The following is a 17,178-nucleotide window of genomic DNA, read 5'->3' as shown; positions in this document are numbered from 1 at the left end:
TGACAAACTACTTCCGAATTGCTAGTCACTGAAAACTCTATGAAAAGCAAAGAAACACTGTCAGATACAGGAGTGGAAGGTGGGAAGGCACTCCGAATGCAACTGGGGGGAAAAATGCTTCCTCCAAGTAGAGAAAAGCTCACAGAACCTTCATTTGCTAATGGGCCACAAATCAAAATGAAGAGAAACAGCTGTAAACATCCATTGAAAATCAGAACATGGAATGTATGAAGTATGAATCTGGGAAAATTGGAAGTTGTCAAAAATGAAATGGAACCCATCAACATCGATATCTTAGGCATTAGTGAGCTGAAATGGACTGATGTTGGCCATTTTGAATCTGACAACCACATGGTTTACCAAAGACCACAACCTTTGGTATGGGTTGCACCTTTTTGTAATGAAAACAAAAGACTTCACCACTGGAGCAATAAATAACATCTTGATAAATGGAGAAAAGATTGAATTTACCAAAGGCTTCATTTTGCCTGGATCAACCATCAACTCTCATGGAAGCAGCAGTCAAGAAATCAAGTGATGCATTGCATTAGGCAAATCTGCTACACAAGACCTCTTTAAAGTGTGTAAGAGCACCCTGACTCAATCATGTAATTTTCAATAGCCTCATATACATATAAAAATTGGACAATGAATAAGGAAAACTGTAGAAGAATTGATGCATTTGAGTTATGGTGTTGAAGAACATTCCAAGTACCATGGACTGCCAGAAGAACAATCAAATCTGTGTTGAAAGAAGCACAACCAGATTGTTCCTTAGAAGTGAAGATAACCAGACTTTGTCTGTCTTACTTTGGACATATTATCAGGAGGGGAACAGTCCCTGGAGAAAGACATCATGCTTAGTAGAGTGCAGGGTCAGAGAAAGAGAGGAAGACTCCCAATGAAATGAACTGGCAGAGTGGAAGCAGCAATGGACTGAAGCCTAACAACGTTTGTGAGGTTGGCTCAAGACCAGGCAGTGTTTTGTGCTACTGTGTATAAGGTCGCTATGAATCAGAAACAACTCTACAGTACCTAACAATAACAGAAATCCTGTATTTAAAATGGAGGAACTACCAAGCAGGACTGTTGTTGTTAAGTACTGTTGAGTCAGTTCCGACCCATAGCAACCCTGCATAGGGTTTCCAAAGAGCAGCTGGTGAGCTTGAACCACTGACCTTGCAGTTCAAATTGACTTAGCTTTCCAGTGCATTAAACCACATAATTCACAGTGCCACACCAGGACTCTAAAAGTAGGACTAGCACCCCAAATTTTCTGTTCTTCCATGAAACAATTAAGCATTAAATTTGAAATCCAATGTCACCAGTGTCTGCTGTCCTCAGTACTTAGAAAATTTAAATGGCAGGAGTCTATACAGAAAGGACATCCTTGTCCAATGCATTCATTTAGTGGATTGCACCAATCATACCTGATGCAAGACTTTTCTTTCAGAATGATAATGAAAGTTGGCAGTTATGTAGTTTCGAACACATAAACTGGATGATGAGCAATATGGTGATAAAATGAAGAGGGCAGGACCAGATTTGTTGTTATTGTTAAGTATTGTCGAGTTGGTTTCAACTCACAGCAAACCTGTATAGGGTTTCTGAGGAGTGGGCGGTGAGTTTGGAGTTTGACTGCTGACCATGTAGTTTAAAATGACCTTGTGTTCTAATACTTATCCTACTGTGTACCAGGATGCCAGGTTTTGAAAGGGCTAAATAGTAGGCAATAAAGCCTGGAATCCAAAATATATGAATGTCTGCTCATGTGTGTTAATACACTCTTAAGTGTTCACACAAGATAAAGTTTATAGAATCCAGGAAGTAAGAATAACCTCATTAACAGTAACTACTTCCTCTTATTTAATTTGTTAACATTACAGTATTGATTGATTTTTTTAAAAACTGTAATCCTATAGTATTAATTTGGGACATCCATGTAAAATGAATCTGTACTGAAAATATATCTTCATATCCATATTAAAGTCAGTGAAAGTCAACAAATAATAGCTGAATATAGTAGTGAACAAGGAAATCAAGTAGTCATTTTAAAGAAATAGATTCTTATCAGTTCAAATCATAAGTTAATTTCTTCAGATTTTGGCTTGTGAAAACAAAAGCCCTTTTCTTAATAGGGATATTTTAAAGGCAGATATCTAATATCTACTCCATAATATCCACTAAGGATTAATTCATTCGATTTTCAAATATTAATTCAATGCTTTCTCTGTGGCAGACACTGGCTGTTTTGGGGAAAGAGTCAAAGTAGACTGGAACTAAGTTTTCATTATTCAAAGTCACCACTTTGTCAGAATCCCTTAAGAATAAGAACAGCAAGATGCTAGAAGGAAATTGGTCCCTAACTTTTATGAATTGCTCATCTCAGCTTCAGCTACTTTAACTGCCAACTCTCTAAAACAAACCCCAATTCAATTTGTAATAAAATATTGAAACTTCCCATGAAGCTCTTTTCCTTCACAATGGCAGTTGACTTCGTCCAAAGTAAGGGACTGAAATGAGCTACTTTATTTTATCACTCTCTCTTTACATATTGTCCTGAATTAGTCACATTCTTTCTTAATAATTTGAAAGCATTTTCATCTGTGCCCTGGGAATGACCAGAGGAGCTTTTAATATTATTAAGTCTAGATCAAATCAATCCAGTCTAAATCAGGCATGGGACTAATGTTTCTTTAACCACATCCCCCCTCTTACCAATTATTCATGACTATATTGGTGGCCTTGTTAGAAAATTCTTGACATCTATGATCAGAGGTTCCAGACACAGGCCACTTTCATACATTTTGCTGACAACCTTTGAACCAAGCTGCCAAGTCAAAGCTTACCATACAGTCTTAAAATCCAAATGGTGATTCATTGTTTGCAAACAGAGAGACAGATTACCATTGTTAACTTGACCTTAGCCTCTAACTCTGAGTCAAAATGCTTGAAGACCTGGGCATCTTAACTGTAGTAAAACATAAATCAAATTACCTTCCACACCACAAAGAAATGAACGGCTGGCATCGTATGAACTGTAAAGTGCAGTGAGTTTTCCTTGGAAGATGAAGCTGAGACTGATGACAAAAGACCCCATTACTTAATTGAGTTTAATAAAATATGGAAGGACAAACTTTGCCATGGTTTCAAACACTTCAATGAATAAACAGGATCATTCTGAAAGCTTGCTAACTGCATAGTTCTTAGGAGTGATTTTTTTTTTTTAATTGATGAGTGAGACAACAAATATGGAACTATCCAGTAACATCGATGGCATCATCCCAATTTGATTTGCAACAAAATCAAACTAACAGATAATATTCTTCGAATAAATTTACTTTCAGGATTTAGAGTAAAATGATGATAGGAGGAAGTGGGTTAAAAAGTTGCTAACTGGGAGTTGAGAAAAAAATTGCTTTGGAAAATATAAACCATATTGTTAAATGAAAAAGGTGTGGTGAGGTTAGCTAACAGCTAAGGCCAGCTCAGGATCATCAAATAGGAGTTTTCGTCTGTAAAGGTTTTTATTTGGGAGGGGGCGAGGTGGGCACAGTGGACAGGGACCTGCTCAGTCCCTCTTGGTAGCCACTTTCTTCATGGCAGCCAGGACATTGCTGAGCAACTCTCGCTTCCTCTTGGCATGGATGTGTATCCCCACCCTTTTCTTGATTAACTTGAGAGCGCCCTTGTCCTTGGAGACCTTGAGCAGCTCCTTGGCCCGGCGCTCATGAGGCACAAAGCCACACACCTCCCAGATCGTGTCCCGCATAAACTTGGTGTGCTTGATGAGGCACCCACGGTGGCGACTGTGCCTTGACTTGCTCACGTTCTTGGTTACTTTGTGGCCCTTGTTGAGGCCAACGGCCATAGGGTAGCACACAGCCATGACTTCTGCGGCAGAAGACTCAATTAGGAGTTTTATGAACATGTTAAATTTTACCATGTCATGAATTAGAATGCAGTTTTATTAAATGTTGGTTGAATGGAACTGGGGCAGCGTGGATCCACAATTGAGGAGAAGAACGATGTGGAAGTTTCAGTAATAACATCATTATTTGGTAAATGACACGAGTTCTTTTTCCATCAGTTTTAACTAGAAACTAGAGGTAGAAACTAAAATATGCATGTGGTTTAAAAAAAGACATGCTTCTAAAATCCAGTTTTTAAAGCTAAACTAAATTCAAATCAAATGTTGAAATTATTTTATATACATGTCTCGGTGTCAAGTGTCGTCGAATCGGTTCTGACTTACAGTGACCCTGTATAGGGTTTTCAAGAAGCGGCTGGTGAGCTTGAACGGCCGACCTTGAGATTCAAACCGACCTTGCATATTAACCCATAGCTGAAAATATTGAACCTAATACCTGATGGCTCCATATGATAAGCAGTGGTCTGCAACCCACAAGGTCCACGGTTCAAGCCTTCTAGCCGTACCACGGGAGAAAGAAGAAGTTTTCTGCTCCTGAGAAAAGTTAAAGCCTCAGAAACCCTGTACAGGGTCACTATGAGTTGGAACATATTTGGCGCCCTTAACAATAACAACAATGCTGCAGAGGATGGTATTTTTATTTACTTTTCTGCTTCAGGTCTGACGGTTGGGGAAAAATCTCTGTATCATTCAGGAAATGTGTGACAACTCACTTTTTATTGCTCATGGTGTCTCCAGGAAATTAATGGTTCTGAAAAACAAAACTGTTCTGAAAACTGCCCCAGAAAAAGCACTTTTCTACACAAACAGCAAATAAGTTCTTTAGTGGGTTCTTCCCAGAATGTTCTTTAATCAAGGGCCTGAACAATATGTGATGATACATCCCAGAAACATAGAGCCATTTCTTCTTTTAGTAGCTTGCCAAAATGTAAGTGCTTGTGAAATCTTAAGGTCTGAAACCTTGGCACCAGATAGTTATTTAGAAACAATGAGCATTTCTTTGTGCCTCTGGAGAATGCAATTTAATGGAAAATGGCATACACGTGCACCTGAGGGCGGTAACCACACACACATGCTCCTACAGCTACTAATAGGACACATACACACCCACGAATACAAACATATTCACTGACTTCTGGCTGTGACCCCCTGCCAGAAATGCTGCCTGAAACATGAACATTTCAATTACTCACCCATTTATTTTGCCCTTCCTAGGTGGAAGGAGCTCTGGTAGCATTGTTGTTGTTGTTGTCAGGTGCCATCGAGTCGGAACCGACTCATAGCGACCCCATGCATGGCAGAGCGAAACAAATCCTGGGCTGGTAGCGTAGTGGTTACAAATTGGGCTGCGAGCCGCAAGGTCAGCAGTTCGAAACTACCAGCTGTTCCATGGGAGAAAGATGAGGCTTTCTGCTCCTGTAAAGATTTACAGCCTCGGGAACCCTGTACAGGGTCGCTATGAGTCGGAACCAACTCCACGGCACATAACAACAACAACAAAGGTGGTGTAGTGCTGTAGGATAAGCACTTGACCATATGGTTGATTTCAACAGCAAGATCGGGGGTTCAAACTCACCAGCTACTCCTTGGAAACTATAGAGTTGCTATCAGTTGGATGAATTTCATATGAATTGACTAGATGTATTTGTGATATGGAGTTGAGCCTACATCATCTTCAAGATTTCTTTAGAATGATCTAGCTTCTTTCCCAAATATCAATGGAAAGATAATATTTTTTTTTAAGTAGAAAATTTCACAAATTAACACACAGAATGATTTGAGTGTGTACTTACCAGTATTTTATCCATTGTGAGCTATAGGAATCTCTCAGAGGAAAAAGTGTGCCTTAAAAACTGCATTTGCAAAGCTCCCAAGTTCAGGGTCTGAACTAGAACTGCTCTCTCCACTGGTCTTTGTCACTCTTGACACCAATCTAGCCAGAGAGGCAAGAGGAGATCCCTGGGATGGACTGACAGTATCATTGTTGCTGTTGTTAAGTGTCATTGAGTCGGTTCTGACTCATAGTGACCCTGTATGGGGTTTCCAAGGAGTGGCTGGTGGGATTGAACCACCAACCTTGTGGTTAGCAGTCTAGTGCTTCTCCTACAGTACCATTGTTTTTAAGTGCCATCAAATTGATGCCGACTCATAGCAGCCTTCTCTAGGGTTTCCGAGGCTACACATCTTTGAGGAAACAGGAAGCCTCATCTTTCTCCTACGGAGCAGCTGGTGGGCTGGAACCATTGACCTTATAGTTAGCAATTCAGTGGTTATCCTAAAGACCCATAGCATTCCATGTTGTTATTGTTAAGTGCTGTCAAGTTGGTTCTGACAGCACTCCTAACATGGTGACAATTCAAGTGAAAAAAAACTTGTTATCTGTTTTTCAATCCAATTTTTGTTTCTTTGTACTGTTCTAGTACCTGGTTTTTGTTGTTAAATGAAATTGAGTTGGTTCCGACTCATAGCAACCCTGAATAGTCAGGTTTCCAAAGAATGGCTGGTGGGTTTGAACCACTGACTGTGAGGTTAGCAATCCAGTGCTTATCCTACAACATTACACCAGGACCACATCCAGTACTTGGCAAATGAACCAGTTCTATACTGTTGTTGTTGTTAAGTGCCGTCGAGTCGGTTCCGACCCATAGCGACCCTGTACAGGGTTTCCGAGGGTGTAAATCTTTACGGGAGTAGAAAGCCTCATCTTTCTCCCGCAGAGCGGCTGGTAGTTTCGAACCGCTGACCTTAAGGTTCGCAGCCCGATTCGTAACCACTACGCTACCAGATTTCTATACTAGGCTTCTGGGTATTAACTTTGGGAGCACTGGAAAATCTTTTAATATATTGTTTAAAAACGTTTCTCCTATTTAGTTTAAAAGTATTGCTGATTCTCTGTCGTATTATTCCGTACCTTTCTAAAGTAGAACATGGAGAATTTTATGCACAATATCTGTTATGGAGAACATACAAGAATTTCAAATATTCAGTTTAATGGTTACTTTACACCACTGATAAGAAATTACTGCAGTCACATTTTTCAACATTGAAAGGCAGACACAAGTTCAAGTGTATCCACACAAATCTCTTTCCTTTTTGGTTTGTAAAAATACTTTTTTATTAAATTATAATTCAACAACATTCATTACCAGGAATCCATCCCATATAAATAACTCACTCATCATAAACAAAAACCATATCCTTGTATATAATTTACTTATTTTTCTGATTCATACAGATGTTCCTGTCCTAGCAAAATTATATTTTAAATTGGCAGCTAATGATAACATATCTGCTTCATTTTACCTTCTTTATTTCAAATGTATTAGTTAATAACTAAAACTAAAATTGATAAGATTTTTGTTGTTGTTGTTGTTAAGTGCTGTCAAGTCAATTCCAACTCATAGCAACCCTACATAGAGTTTCCAAAGAGCAGCTGGTGAGCTTGAACTTCCAACCTTGTGGTTCAAAGCGACTTTGCATTAATTCACAGTGCCATTCAAAATAACATGTTATTGAGATACTTCAGTTATGATAGCTTTTATATTCTTGTGATGGGAAACTATAAGAAAGGAGCCAGTCTTCAACTAGCTTTAGCTAGAATCCAACAAAATTCCCATACCAAGGAATGCTGGAGATTGGATTTAAAAAGTTGTATTCTAAAATTTGAAGTATTGATGACACCAATCAAACAATTGATCAATCAAGCCAATGAATTGAAAGAAATCGTGATATTCCAATACCTCCAATGGTTCCTTGTTGTTTTGTTAACTGCCACCAAGTGGGCCCCACCTCCAGGTGACTCCGAGTACAGTGGAAAGCATGCTGTCCAAACCTGTGGCATCCTCATGATTGTTCATAGCAATACGCAGGCCTCCCAAAACAGACAGATACTGCCTTTGAGGTACATTGGCTGGGGATACAACCTGAGACTCCAGAATGGAAGGTGAGAATTCTATGACCTTGGCTTCATGGCCCTTGGCAATGGTGCTTTATCATTCTGCTTTTCTATATCAGGAACTTCAGTTTCACACCAAATCAGAAATATTCTGTGTAAATTGGCTCAGACACCAAGTTATGCTTGAGAATACATCTTCTGCTTAGTCTTTCCTAATGTATTCCCTGGAGAGAAGTTCTCCCTGGAAAGAAGTCAGTATCTGTCTGTTAGGAGAGGTCTGCATGTTGCTATGAACAATCATGAGGATTCCACAGGTTTGGACAGCATGCTTTCCACTGTACTCGGAGTCACCTGGAGGTGGGGCCCACTTGGTGGCAGCTAACAAAACAACAAGGAACCATTGGAGGTATTGGAATATCATGATTTCTTTCAATTCATTGGCTTGATTGATCAATTGTTTGATTGGTGTCATCAATACTTCAAACTTTAGAATACAACTTTTTAAATCCACTCTCCAGCCTTCCTGGGCATGGGAATTTTGGTGGATTCTATCTGAAGCTAGTTGAAGAAATGGCTCCTTTGATTCTGTGAATTTCCTCTTTGTGTATGCACCCTCCACATCCTGGAAAGCATGCTTCCTTGCTGGTTGGATTACTGGAGCAAAGGGAAGCACAGTAGAGGATGGGAGGAGGTGCTCAGATAGGAGTAATCCCAGGGTTCAGTAGACAAGTCCTGTTTGCTTGACCATTTTTCTAGGATGAGCCTCTCCCTTGATGGAATGTATTTTGGTTCATGTAGGATCTATATATGTGGCTGTCACCAAATGTTTTCTCTCAGAGGAAAATAAATAAAAGTGGCACAAACAAAACTTAAAAAATATTAGTTTCAATCCGCTACTTGGATATGTGCTTAATAAAAATATTTTGTTAGGAAAAAAATACTCGATATTTAATTCTGTGAATTGTATTCTTTACTAAAATCTGAGAGGAAACGGTGGGTGTTATCCCACAGAATGAAGAGAAAAGAATAGGCGAGCTATGCTGCTAAGGAGAAAGAGAGAAAAAGGTTCAGAAGGCCAAGTAAAATTCAGAAAAGAAATGTCAGGTTTTAAAACATTTAGTTTTAAAACTTATAGATTACAGTATTGATAAAATGAACACTGTCTGAAAATCCATTCTAATATGCAGAATGGAAATCATACTGACTTCTCATGATACTTTATCGAATTTTGTGATAATCAAAATTTGTTCTAATGATATCAAAGCATTGTGAGAAGTATTAACTATTTATTTAGATGAAACACTGATTTGTATAAGCACTAGTACATGGAAACCAGGCCAATTTGCCTAGTGACATCTTTTCTGGAACTACTAACAGCTGTTTATCCATTTCCATCTTCTGACAAAATCTGGAACATATATTTCTTTATTCGAATTAAAAAATGTTAATTGGAATAGTTAATTGATTAGTTGAAGTAAGTTATTATGTTGTTGCTAAGTGCCATCTAATCAGTTCTGACTCACACTGACTCTGTATAGTGTTTCTGAGGCTTGTAAATCTTTGGAAGCAGAAGACCTCATCTTTCTCCTGAAGTTAATAGAAAGTCGTTATAGACCTAGATATTATAACTACTGCCAAAATGTTACTTTTCATGTTATAATTGGTAAAGATTGCACAATTAGACAAAATATTCAGTGTTTGCAGGACAAATGCTAAAAGGCAACATATAGTTGTTGTGAGTGTAAATCAGTGGCAACCTCTTTTTAGGGAGGAGAGGCACAATTTGCAACATCTGTTAAACTTTTGAAAGAATAAGCATGCCATTATGAACCGAGAGAATTTAACTCACAGAGGAACCCTCACGATGTGCAAATAAATAAATATAAGAATACTCAAAGTAGTATTGATTTTAATAGCAAAATACTGGAAGCAATCTAAATATCTGTATATGGAGAATCGATTAAATAATTTTGAAGCATGTAATAGTATAGAAGACTCTGAAACCATATGGAAGAAAATGTTGGTGGGTGTGGCATGATAGGAAAAGTTGCCCATAACATATAGTGAGATTAAACAATGAAATAACTATAGCTTTTTTTTTTTTTTTTAAAGTCGAGGCCCAGACTCACAAAGAATAAAGGAATCATCACCCTCTAGTGGAGAATTGTAGCCATGCACTTTCCTACTTAAACCCACATTCTAAAGAAGTTTCAAGGTTTCATACTATTTATGGATAGAAACAACCAGTAGCTCACTAGAGAAGAGTACGGGTTAGGGGGTGTATACCACACTAGGTAACAGTTAGAGGGAGCTACACTAAAAGGAATGTTTATATACTTTTGTACCGTGGTTCAGCATAAGTTTATAGTTTTTAATAAAACTATGTCCCTGTAGTTAGTTATAACACAAAAATATGTTTCATAAGCCCAGTTTACATGAATTGATTAACCTACAAGGTTAAAACTTCTTGTTAATTTACTTTTGAACCTTCTAATACCTCCAGCGGATAAGAGATGTCATTATAACCCAATTACAATGATGCTTTTGAATCACGTGTTTTCTTCTGCACACGCTACAAGCAGGCCCTGCTGTTTTTGTTGTTCTGTCGCTGTTTCTTTAATTGCCAATTTTGTCAAATTTTCTAGTGTTTTAGCGATACTAATATGTTGTTGTTGTTAAGTTCCGTTGAGTCGATTCTGATTTGTGTTCCAAGGAGCGAATGGTGGTTTGAATCGCCAGCCTTGCAGTTCAAATCGACCCTGCGGTATAGTGCTTATCCTACAGCAAAATACCAGTACTCTATACTATTAGGGTAGGTAGATTTATCTTCATATATCAATATATCAATGTATATTTTTTGAGAATGAAGTATAAAGAAGAAAAATGAAATTGACTTCTGCTCAGTTACCAATAATATAACTAATATGTTGTAATTCAATGTAGAAACATTTTACTAAACAACGCTGTGGTTATTCATAGAGCCTAAGAAATATTACATTGAAGGGATTAACAGCTATATTTATCACATATTATTGTATGGTTAAAACATCACTAAACATCACTAAAAATTCTATATAGTATGGGAAAAGGTTCAGTGGGTGGGTGAGTGGGGGGGGGGTGAGACCAACCCTAGTGACGCCACTGGAAACAAGTAGAACTTATTTCAGATAATATCACAGAGTATATAAAATTAATTGACCTTGAATTTATTTCTTACTTTAAAAAACCTGGAAGCATCTTGATAAAAATCTCAATTTATGATGCATTTCCTGTGTGCAATACGATAGTACCCACATAGTTGGATTTCATGGAAAAGATCTGAGCTCATTTGTTTCCTGTGAAAGTCTGTTTTCTAGAATACTTGCTTCAAGCAGAGAAAAGGCAAAATTCTATTAATTATAAAAGTTTGTTGCTAATTCAACACTACTCGTAGCTTTTGTCGATCCTTAAACTTGAATCTATATAGGCAGCTGTCACCTCAAAACTGAGTCATTGTATGTGAATAATGAAGGTGCTTATTTTCATGGGCTAATCTAAAACATTTCTAACAAGAGAAAATATTTCAAAACTATATATGGCTATGTCAACCGCCAAATTCCCTCGGTCCAGTTGAAGGCGCGCAGAGTTTCCTGTCAACTTGCTCTCTGAAGCAGAACAGTCTCCAAACCAACCACTGTGGCTTGCTCCGTATTAACTACTGGCTACCTTGGAAATGTACCGTCTCTCATTGTAAAACTCCCCAAAGGGCAATTCAAATCACATTTAGAACTTCCTATTTACATTGCAACGGCCATGGAAGCAGTTTGAATGTCACAGTATAACTTTGGTACCAAATGGTGAGTGTGTTCAGCGGATTCTGTTTCAGAATTCACTTCACATGAGCAAATTTTCATCAAGTGAAAGGGGGAGCGGGTGTCATGGGATAAGTTCATGTTATGAACTCTGGTCTTAACTCTTTATCATTTTTAACAAGTAAACTAGTGTTTTTGCCCTTGCAAGGAAGAAGTTACCACATGACTTCAAATAGTACCCTCACCTTTTAAACTCTCAAGCAGAAATGTTACCGAGAGAGAACAAACCACTAATATTTCCAGTTAAATTTCCTGTGTAAGTAGGGGCAATTTTGTTAAAACAGCCTCAAAAATAGAGGCAACTTGCCCAGAGACACAATGTTTTTCTAAGTTGCTAATTATTTTTCTTTCTCAAGCTATGATCATCCTGAGAATAAATGTATTGGGACACTGTTTTTATCTTCTAATTTCTTTTTCTTTTCTTTTCTTTCTTTCTTTTTTTTTTTTTTAACATATGGATGTATAGGGATAGATTTCTCAAGGCCAATATAAAATTCCATCACATTTAACAAACTTTGTTTCTGTATTCCTCCCCTCCCAATTTATCACATGGTCTATGGAAAGGAAATGTTATTCCAAATAGACAGTCACATTTATGCATACCATCTTAAACTCCAGATTCCAAGCCCACCCAACTGAGGGGAACTTGAAAGAGCTCTTTCAGACAAAGCTGGAGGGTAAGCCTGGCATTGAACAGCACTGGTTCATGTCACTATGAAATGACTGGATATTTGAGTTCACCTCCATCCACGGTTCCCTAGTTTAGACATGTACATTTATTTGTGATAAATGACATGTCTAGCAATTTATTAACTCCAACATTGAAATAATTTATTCTGTCTATTTCAAAGTTTGTTTAAATTTAAAAAGTATACCTACAGGCAGCATATAATTACTATACACTCCTAAGCCCAGAAAGAAAACAATAAACACAAAACAAAATAAAACAAAACTCCTTCTTTATTTGGTCCTTTAATTGTTCTGGAAAAAATGGCATAGGCACCCTTTAGTTAATAGTACCTTTGGAAATCTCAGAATAAAAGCTGGGATGGTTGCCTTAATCTGCAAATGGATCGAACCCAGCCGGGCCTGGGACTGTATGTATTACCATCATTAAAGCAGAAAAATGCACAAATACATTTGAAGATAATAAACCTATCAAGAGTCATTTGGTGGCTCAAATGGTTAAACACTCGACAACTAGTCCAAAGATTGGAGGTTCAAATTCACTCAGAGGTGCCTCAGAACTAGGCCTGATGATCTGCTTCTATAAGGCCACAACTTTGAAAACCCAGTGAAGCTCAGCTCTGCGTGCACACATGGGATCATGATGACTTAGGATCAACTCATGGGAAAGTAATAGCAGACCTAACAATGTCTGCACTATTCCCAATGCTGGGCTATTCACAAGTAATTGTTACTAAGAAACCACTGAGGTAGAAATTAATCTTCCTTTCACCATTTGACTCTGTTAGAGCACTTTGAGTACTAGAGTGGCACAGTAGGATAAGCACTGGATCACAAGGTTAGTTTGAACTGCAAGGTTGGTGGTTCAAACTCAACAGCTGCTCCTCTGAAATCCTATACAGGGTCGCTGAGTCAGAACTAATTCGACAGCACTTAACAACAACAGAGTACTTTGAACTACTGTACACTGGGATTTGTAATTTATTAGACTATCCAATTAAAAGTTATATTCCTCTAAAGAATAAGGATTAATCTTTTTAGAGACCAAAAGCGATTCAATAAACAATGGTTAACCAATCACCCAACCAAACAGGACAGGGGAAAAGCCGTAGCTCACTGAAGCTAGATACTGCAGAGAATATATACACAAAAAACATAATTTCTTTTTAAAAATCTGAATGTGACCATATTCACTGTTGAAGAACTCTGCACCAGAGCTCCTTTAATGGGCACCAGAATGTAGTGAAAAAATAAAGACCTAGGAGTTGGACATTACTACTCATCTGTCAGTTTGTTGTGCTGTAGTGGCTTGTCTAAGGAGCTCTGGTAGTTTAGTGATTATGAATCAGGCTGCTCCCATAAAGATTTACATTCTTGGAAACGCTGTACAGGGTTGCTATGAGTTGGAACCAACTCCATGGCACATAAGCACCAGTGGCTTGTCTATTGCTGTGATGCTTAAAGTTAAACCACCAGTATTTTATAGAAACGTAGGGGTACCCATAGTGGACAGATATCATCAGAACTTCCAGACTAAGACAGACTACCAAGAAGGAGAGGCAAGCTGCTGCTGAAGGTTAGCCACTGAAAAACTTACGAGTACCAGTGGGTATATGTCTGAAATAGCACCACAAGATGAGTCCCTCAGATTGGAAGGCATTCAAACTATGACGGAACAGCTGCTTCCTCCATGTAGAGTTGACCTTAATGACATGTTGCTGTGTTGTTAAGTACCATGGAGTCGGTTCCGACTCATAGTGACCCTGCACAGGGTTTCTGAGGCTGTAAATCTTTACGGGAGCAGAAAGCCTCATCTTTCTCCTGTGGAATGGCTGGTAGTTTCAAACTGCCGACCTTGAGTTAGCAGCCCGATTCATAACCACTATGCTATCAGAGCTCTTTACCTTAATGACATGGAGGGAGGGAGTAAAGTTTGGGGGACCTTCTAGGCTGATGGGGAACAACTCAAAATAAGATGTAAACATCTATTTAATATTTGGAATGTGGAACTGTAAAAAGTATGACTCTGAGGAAAATTGGAAGTCATCAATAATAAAATGGAACGCATAAAGATTGATATCCTAGGAGTCAGTGAGCTGAAATGACTATTACTGGCAATTTTCAATCAGATAATCATATGGTTTACTATGCCAGGCATAACAATTGAAGAACAATGATGTCACATTTATCATCAAAAAGAGCATTTCAAGATCTTGAAGTACAATTCTCTGTGTGATACAATAATATCCACACTCCTACAAGGAAGACCAGCTGCTCCTTGGAAACCTTATACAGGGTCACTATGGGTTGGAATAGACTCAACTCGAAGGCACTTAACAACAACAAACAAGGAAGACCAGTCAACAGCACCAACCACTAAAGACAGTAATGATGAAATTAAAGAATTCTACCAGTTTCTTCAGGCTGAAATTGATCAAACATGTAATCAAGATGCATTGATAATTACTGGCGATTGGAATGCCAAAGTTGGAAACAGAGACAAGTATCTATATTTGGAAAATATGGACTTGATGATAGAAATGGTGCTGGAGATCACATGATAGAATTTTGCAAGACCAATGACTTATTCATTGTTAATACCTTCGTTCAACAACACAAAAAGTGACTATACATATGTGCATCACTAGATGAAATACACAGAAATGAATTGACTGCATCTATGGGAAGAAACAATGGATACGCTCAATATAATCAGGCAAAACAAGACTGACGGTAGAACAGATCATCAATTGCCCACATGCAAGTTCAGGCTGCAGCTTAAGAATTTTTTTTTTTAAGTCCACAAGAGTCAAAATATGACTTTGAATATATACCAACTGAATTTGGAGACCATATCATGAATAAATCTGATGTATTAGATACTAATGATTGAACCAGAATAATTGTGGGAAGGATGACATCAAGAACATCATACACGAAGAAAGCAACAGGTCATTAAAAAGAGCAGGAAAGAAAGAAAAGACCAAAATGGATATCACAAGAGACTGAAACTTTTTCTTGAATCTAGACATGCTAAAGCCACTGGAAAAAAACCACAAAGTAAAAGAGCTGAACAGAAGCTTTTGAAGGGCAGCTCAAGAAGACAAAGTTAAGTATTATAATTAAGTGTGCAATGACCTGGAATTAGAAAACCAAAAAGGAAGCATGTTCTTACATTTTTGAACCTGAAAGAATTGAATAAGAAATCCAAGTCTCAGATTGTAATATTAAAGGATTATATGGACGAAATATTGAATGATGCAGAAAGCATCAAAATAAAATGGAAGGTATAAACAGTGTCCCTGTTCCAAAAAAAAAAAAAAATTGGTCTACATTCAACCATTTGTTGAGGTAGCATAAGATCAAGAATTGATGGTGTTGAAGGAATAAGTCCAAGTTTCACTGAAGGAATTAGTAAAAAACGAGGCTCCAGGTAATGACTGAATAGCCATTGAAATGTTTCAAAAAAACAAATACAGCACTGGAGGCACTCACTCATCTACACCAAAAAATTTGGAAGACAATTACCTAGCTTACTGAGTGGAAGAGATCCACATTTGTGTCCCTTCCAAAGAAAGGTGACCCAAGAGAATGTAGAAATCATAGAACAATATCATCATTATCACATGCAAGTAAAATTTTGTTGAAGATCATTGAATAACAGTTGTGGCAGTGCATCAACAGGGAGATGCCAGAAATTCAAGTCAGATTCATAAGAGGATGTGAAACTAGGGATATCGTTGTTGACATTGTCTGAAAGCAGAGTATACCAGAAAGATGTTTATTTGTGCTTTATGGACTATGCAAAGGTATTTAACTGTGTGACTTGTAACAAACTATGGATAATATTGTGAAGAATGAGTATTTCAGAAAACTTGATTGTGCTCCTGAGAAACCTATACATAGAACAAGAAGCAGTCATTAGAACACAAAAGGGGGATATTGACTGGTTTAAAATCAGGAAATGTGTCAGAGTTATAACCTTTTGCCATGCTAATTCAATCTGTATGCTGAAGAAATAAATCAAGAAGCTGGATTTTATGATGAAGAACATGGCCTCAAGATTGGAGGAAGACTCATCAGATGCCACAACCTTGCTAATGGGAAATGAAGAGAACATACGTGCTGATGAAGATCAAAGACTATTGCCTTCAGTATGGATTGCACCTCACTGTAAAGAAAATGAAAATATTAAAGTGCACCTTACCTAAGCCATGGTATTTTGAAGAGCCTCATGTGCATGTGAAAGTTGGACAATGAATAGGGAAAACTGTGAAGAATTGATGCATTTGAGTTATGGCGTTGAAGAAGAATATTGAAAGTACTGTGGACTGCCAGAAGAACAAACAAATTTGTCTTGGAAGAAGTATAACCAGAACATTCCTTAGAGGCAAGGATGGTGAGATTTTGTCTTTTCTTCTTTTAACATGTTGTCAGGAGCTCTGGTAGCGTAGTGGTTACGAATCGGCCTGCGAACTGCAAGGTCAGCAGTTCGAAACTACCAGCTGCTCCGCAGGAGAAAGATGAGGCTTTCTACTCCCATAAAGATTTACAGACTCGGAAACCCTGTTCAGGGTTGCTATGGGTTGGAACCGACTTGACGGCACTTAACAACACAACAGGTGGGACCAGTTCCTGGAGAAAGATCTCGTGCTTGGAAAACTGGAGGGTCAGCAAAAAAGAAAAAGAAAGACAAGATGGATTAGCACAGTGGCAGCAATGATGCGCTCAAACACAATTGTGAGGCTAGTGCAAGACCTAGCAGTGTTTCTTCTGTTGTCATTCGGTGGCTATGAATTGGAACTGATTTGACA

The 17,178-nt window shown here is 38.1% G+C and overlaps 1 protein-coding gene and 2 pseudogenes across 1 annotated transcript in view; 1 reads left to right on the top strand and 2 right to left on the bottom strand.

Annotated features, from left to right (window-relative positions):
* The window catches only part of LOC102834666, a 27,484-nt pseudogene extending 24,125 nt beyond the window's left edge, over nucleotides 1-3,359 (top strand).
* A 212-nt stretch (nucleotides 3,360-3,571) lies between these two features.
* On the bottom strand, nucleotides 3,572-3,946 carry LOC102834286 (annotated as a pseudogene).
* A 4,082-nt stretch (nucleotides 3,947-8,028) lies between these two features.
* The window catches only part of LOC102833889 (multiple epidermal growth factor-like domains protein 6-like), a 117,420-nt gene continuing 108,270 nt past the window's right edge, over nucleotides 8,029-17,178 (bottom strand). The window contains exon 12 of the mRNA XM_006861856.1: nucleotides 8,029-8,204. Within this exon, the coding sequence (XP_006861918.1) occupies nucleotides 8,029-8,204 (176 nt within the window). The remainder of the gene's footprint in view (nucleotides 8,205-17,178) is intronic.

The sequence above is a fragment of the Chrysochloris asiatica genome, unplaced genomic scaffold (genome assembly GCF_000296735.1).
Source record: "Chrysochloris asiatica unplaced genomic scaffold, ChrAsi1.0 scaffold00043, whole genome shotgun sequence".
NCBI classification, from domain to species: Eukaryota; Metazoa; Chordata; class Mammalia; order Afrosoricida; family Chrysochloridae; genus Chrysochloris; species Chrysochloris asiatica.
This window is presented reverse-complemented; position numbering and strand designations above follow the sequence as displayed.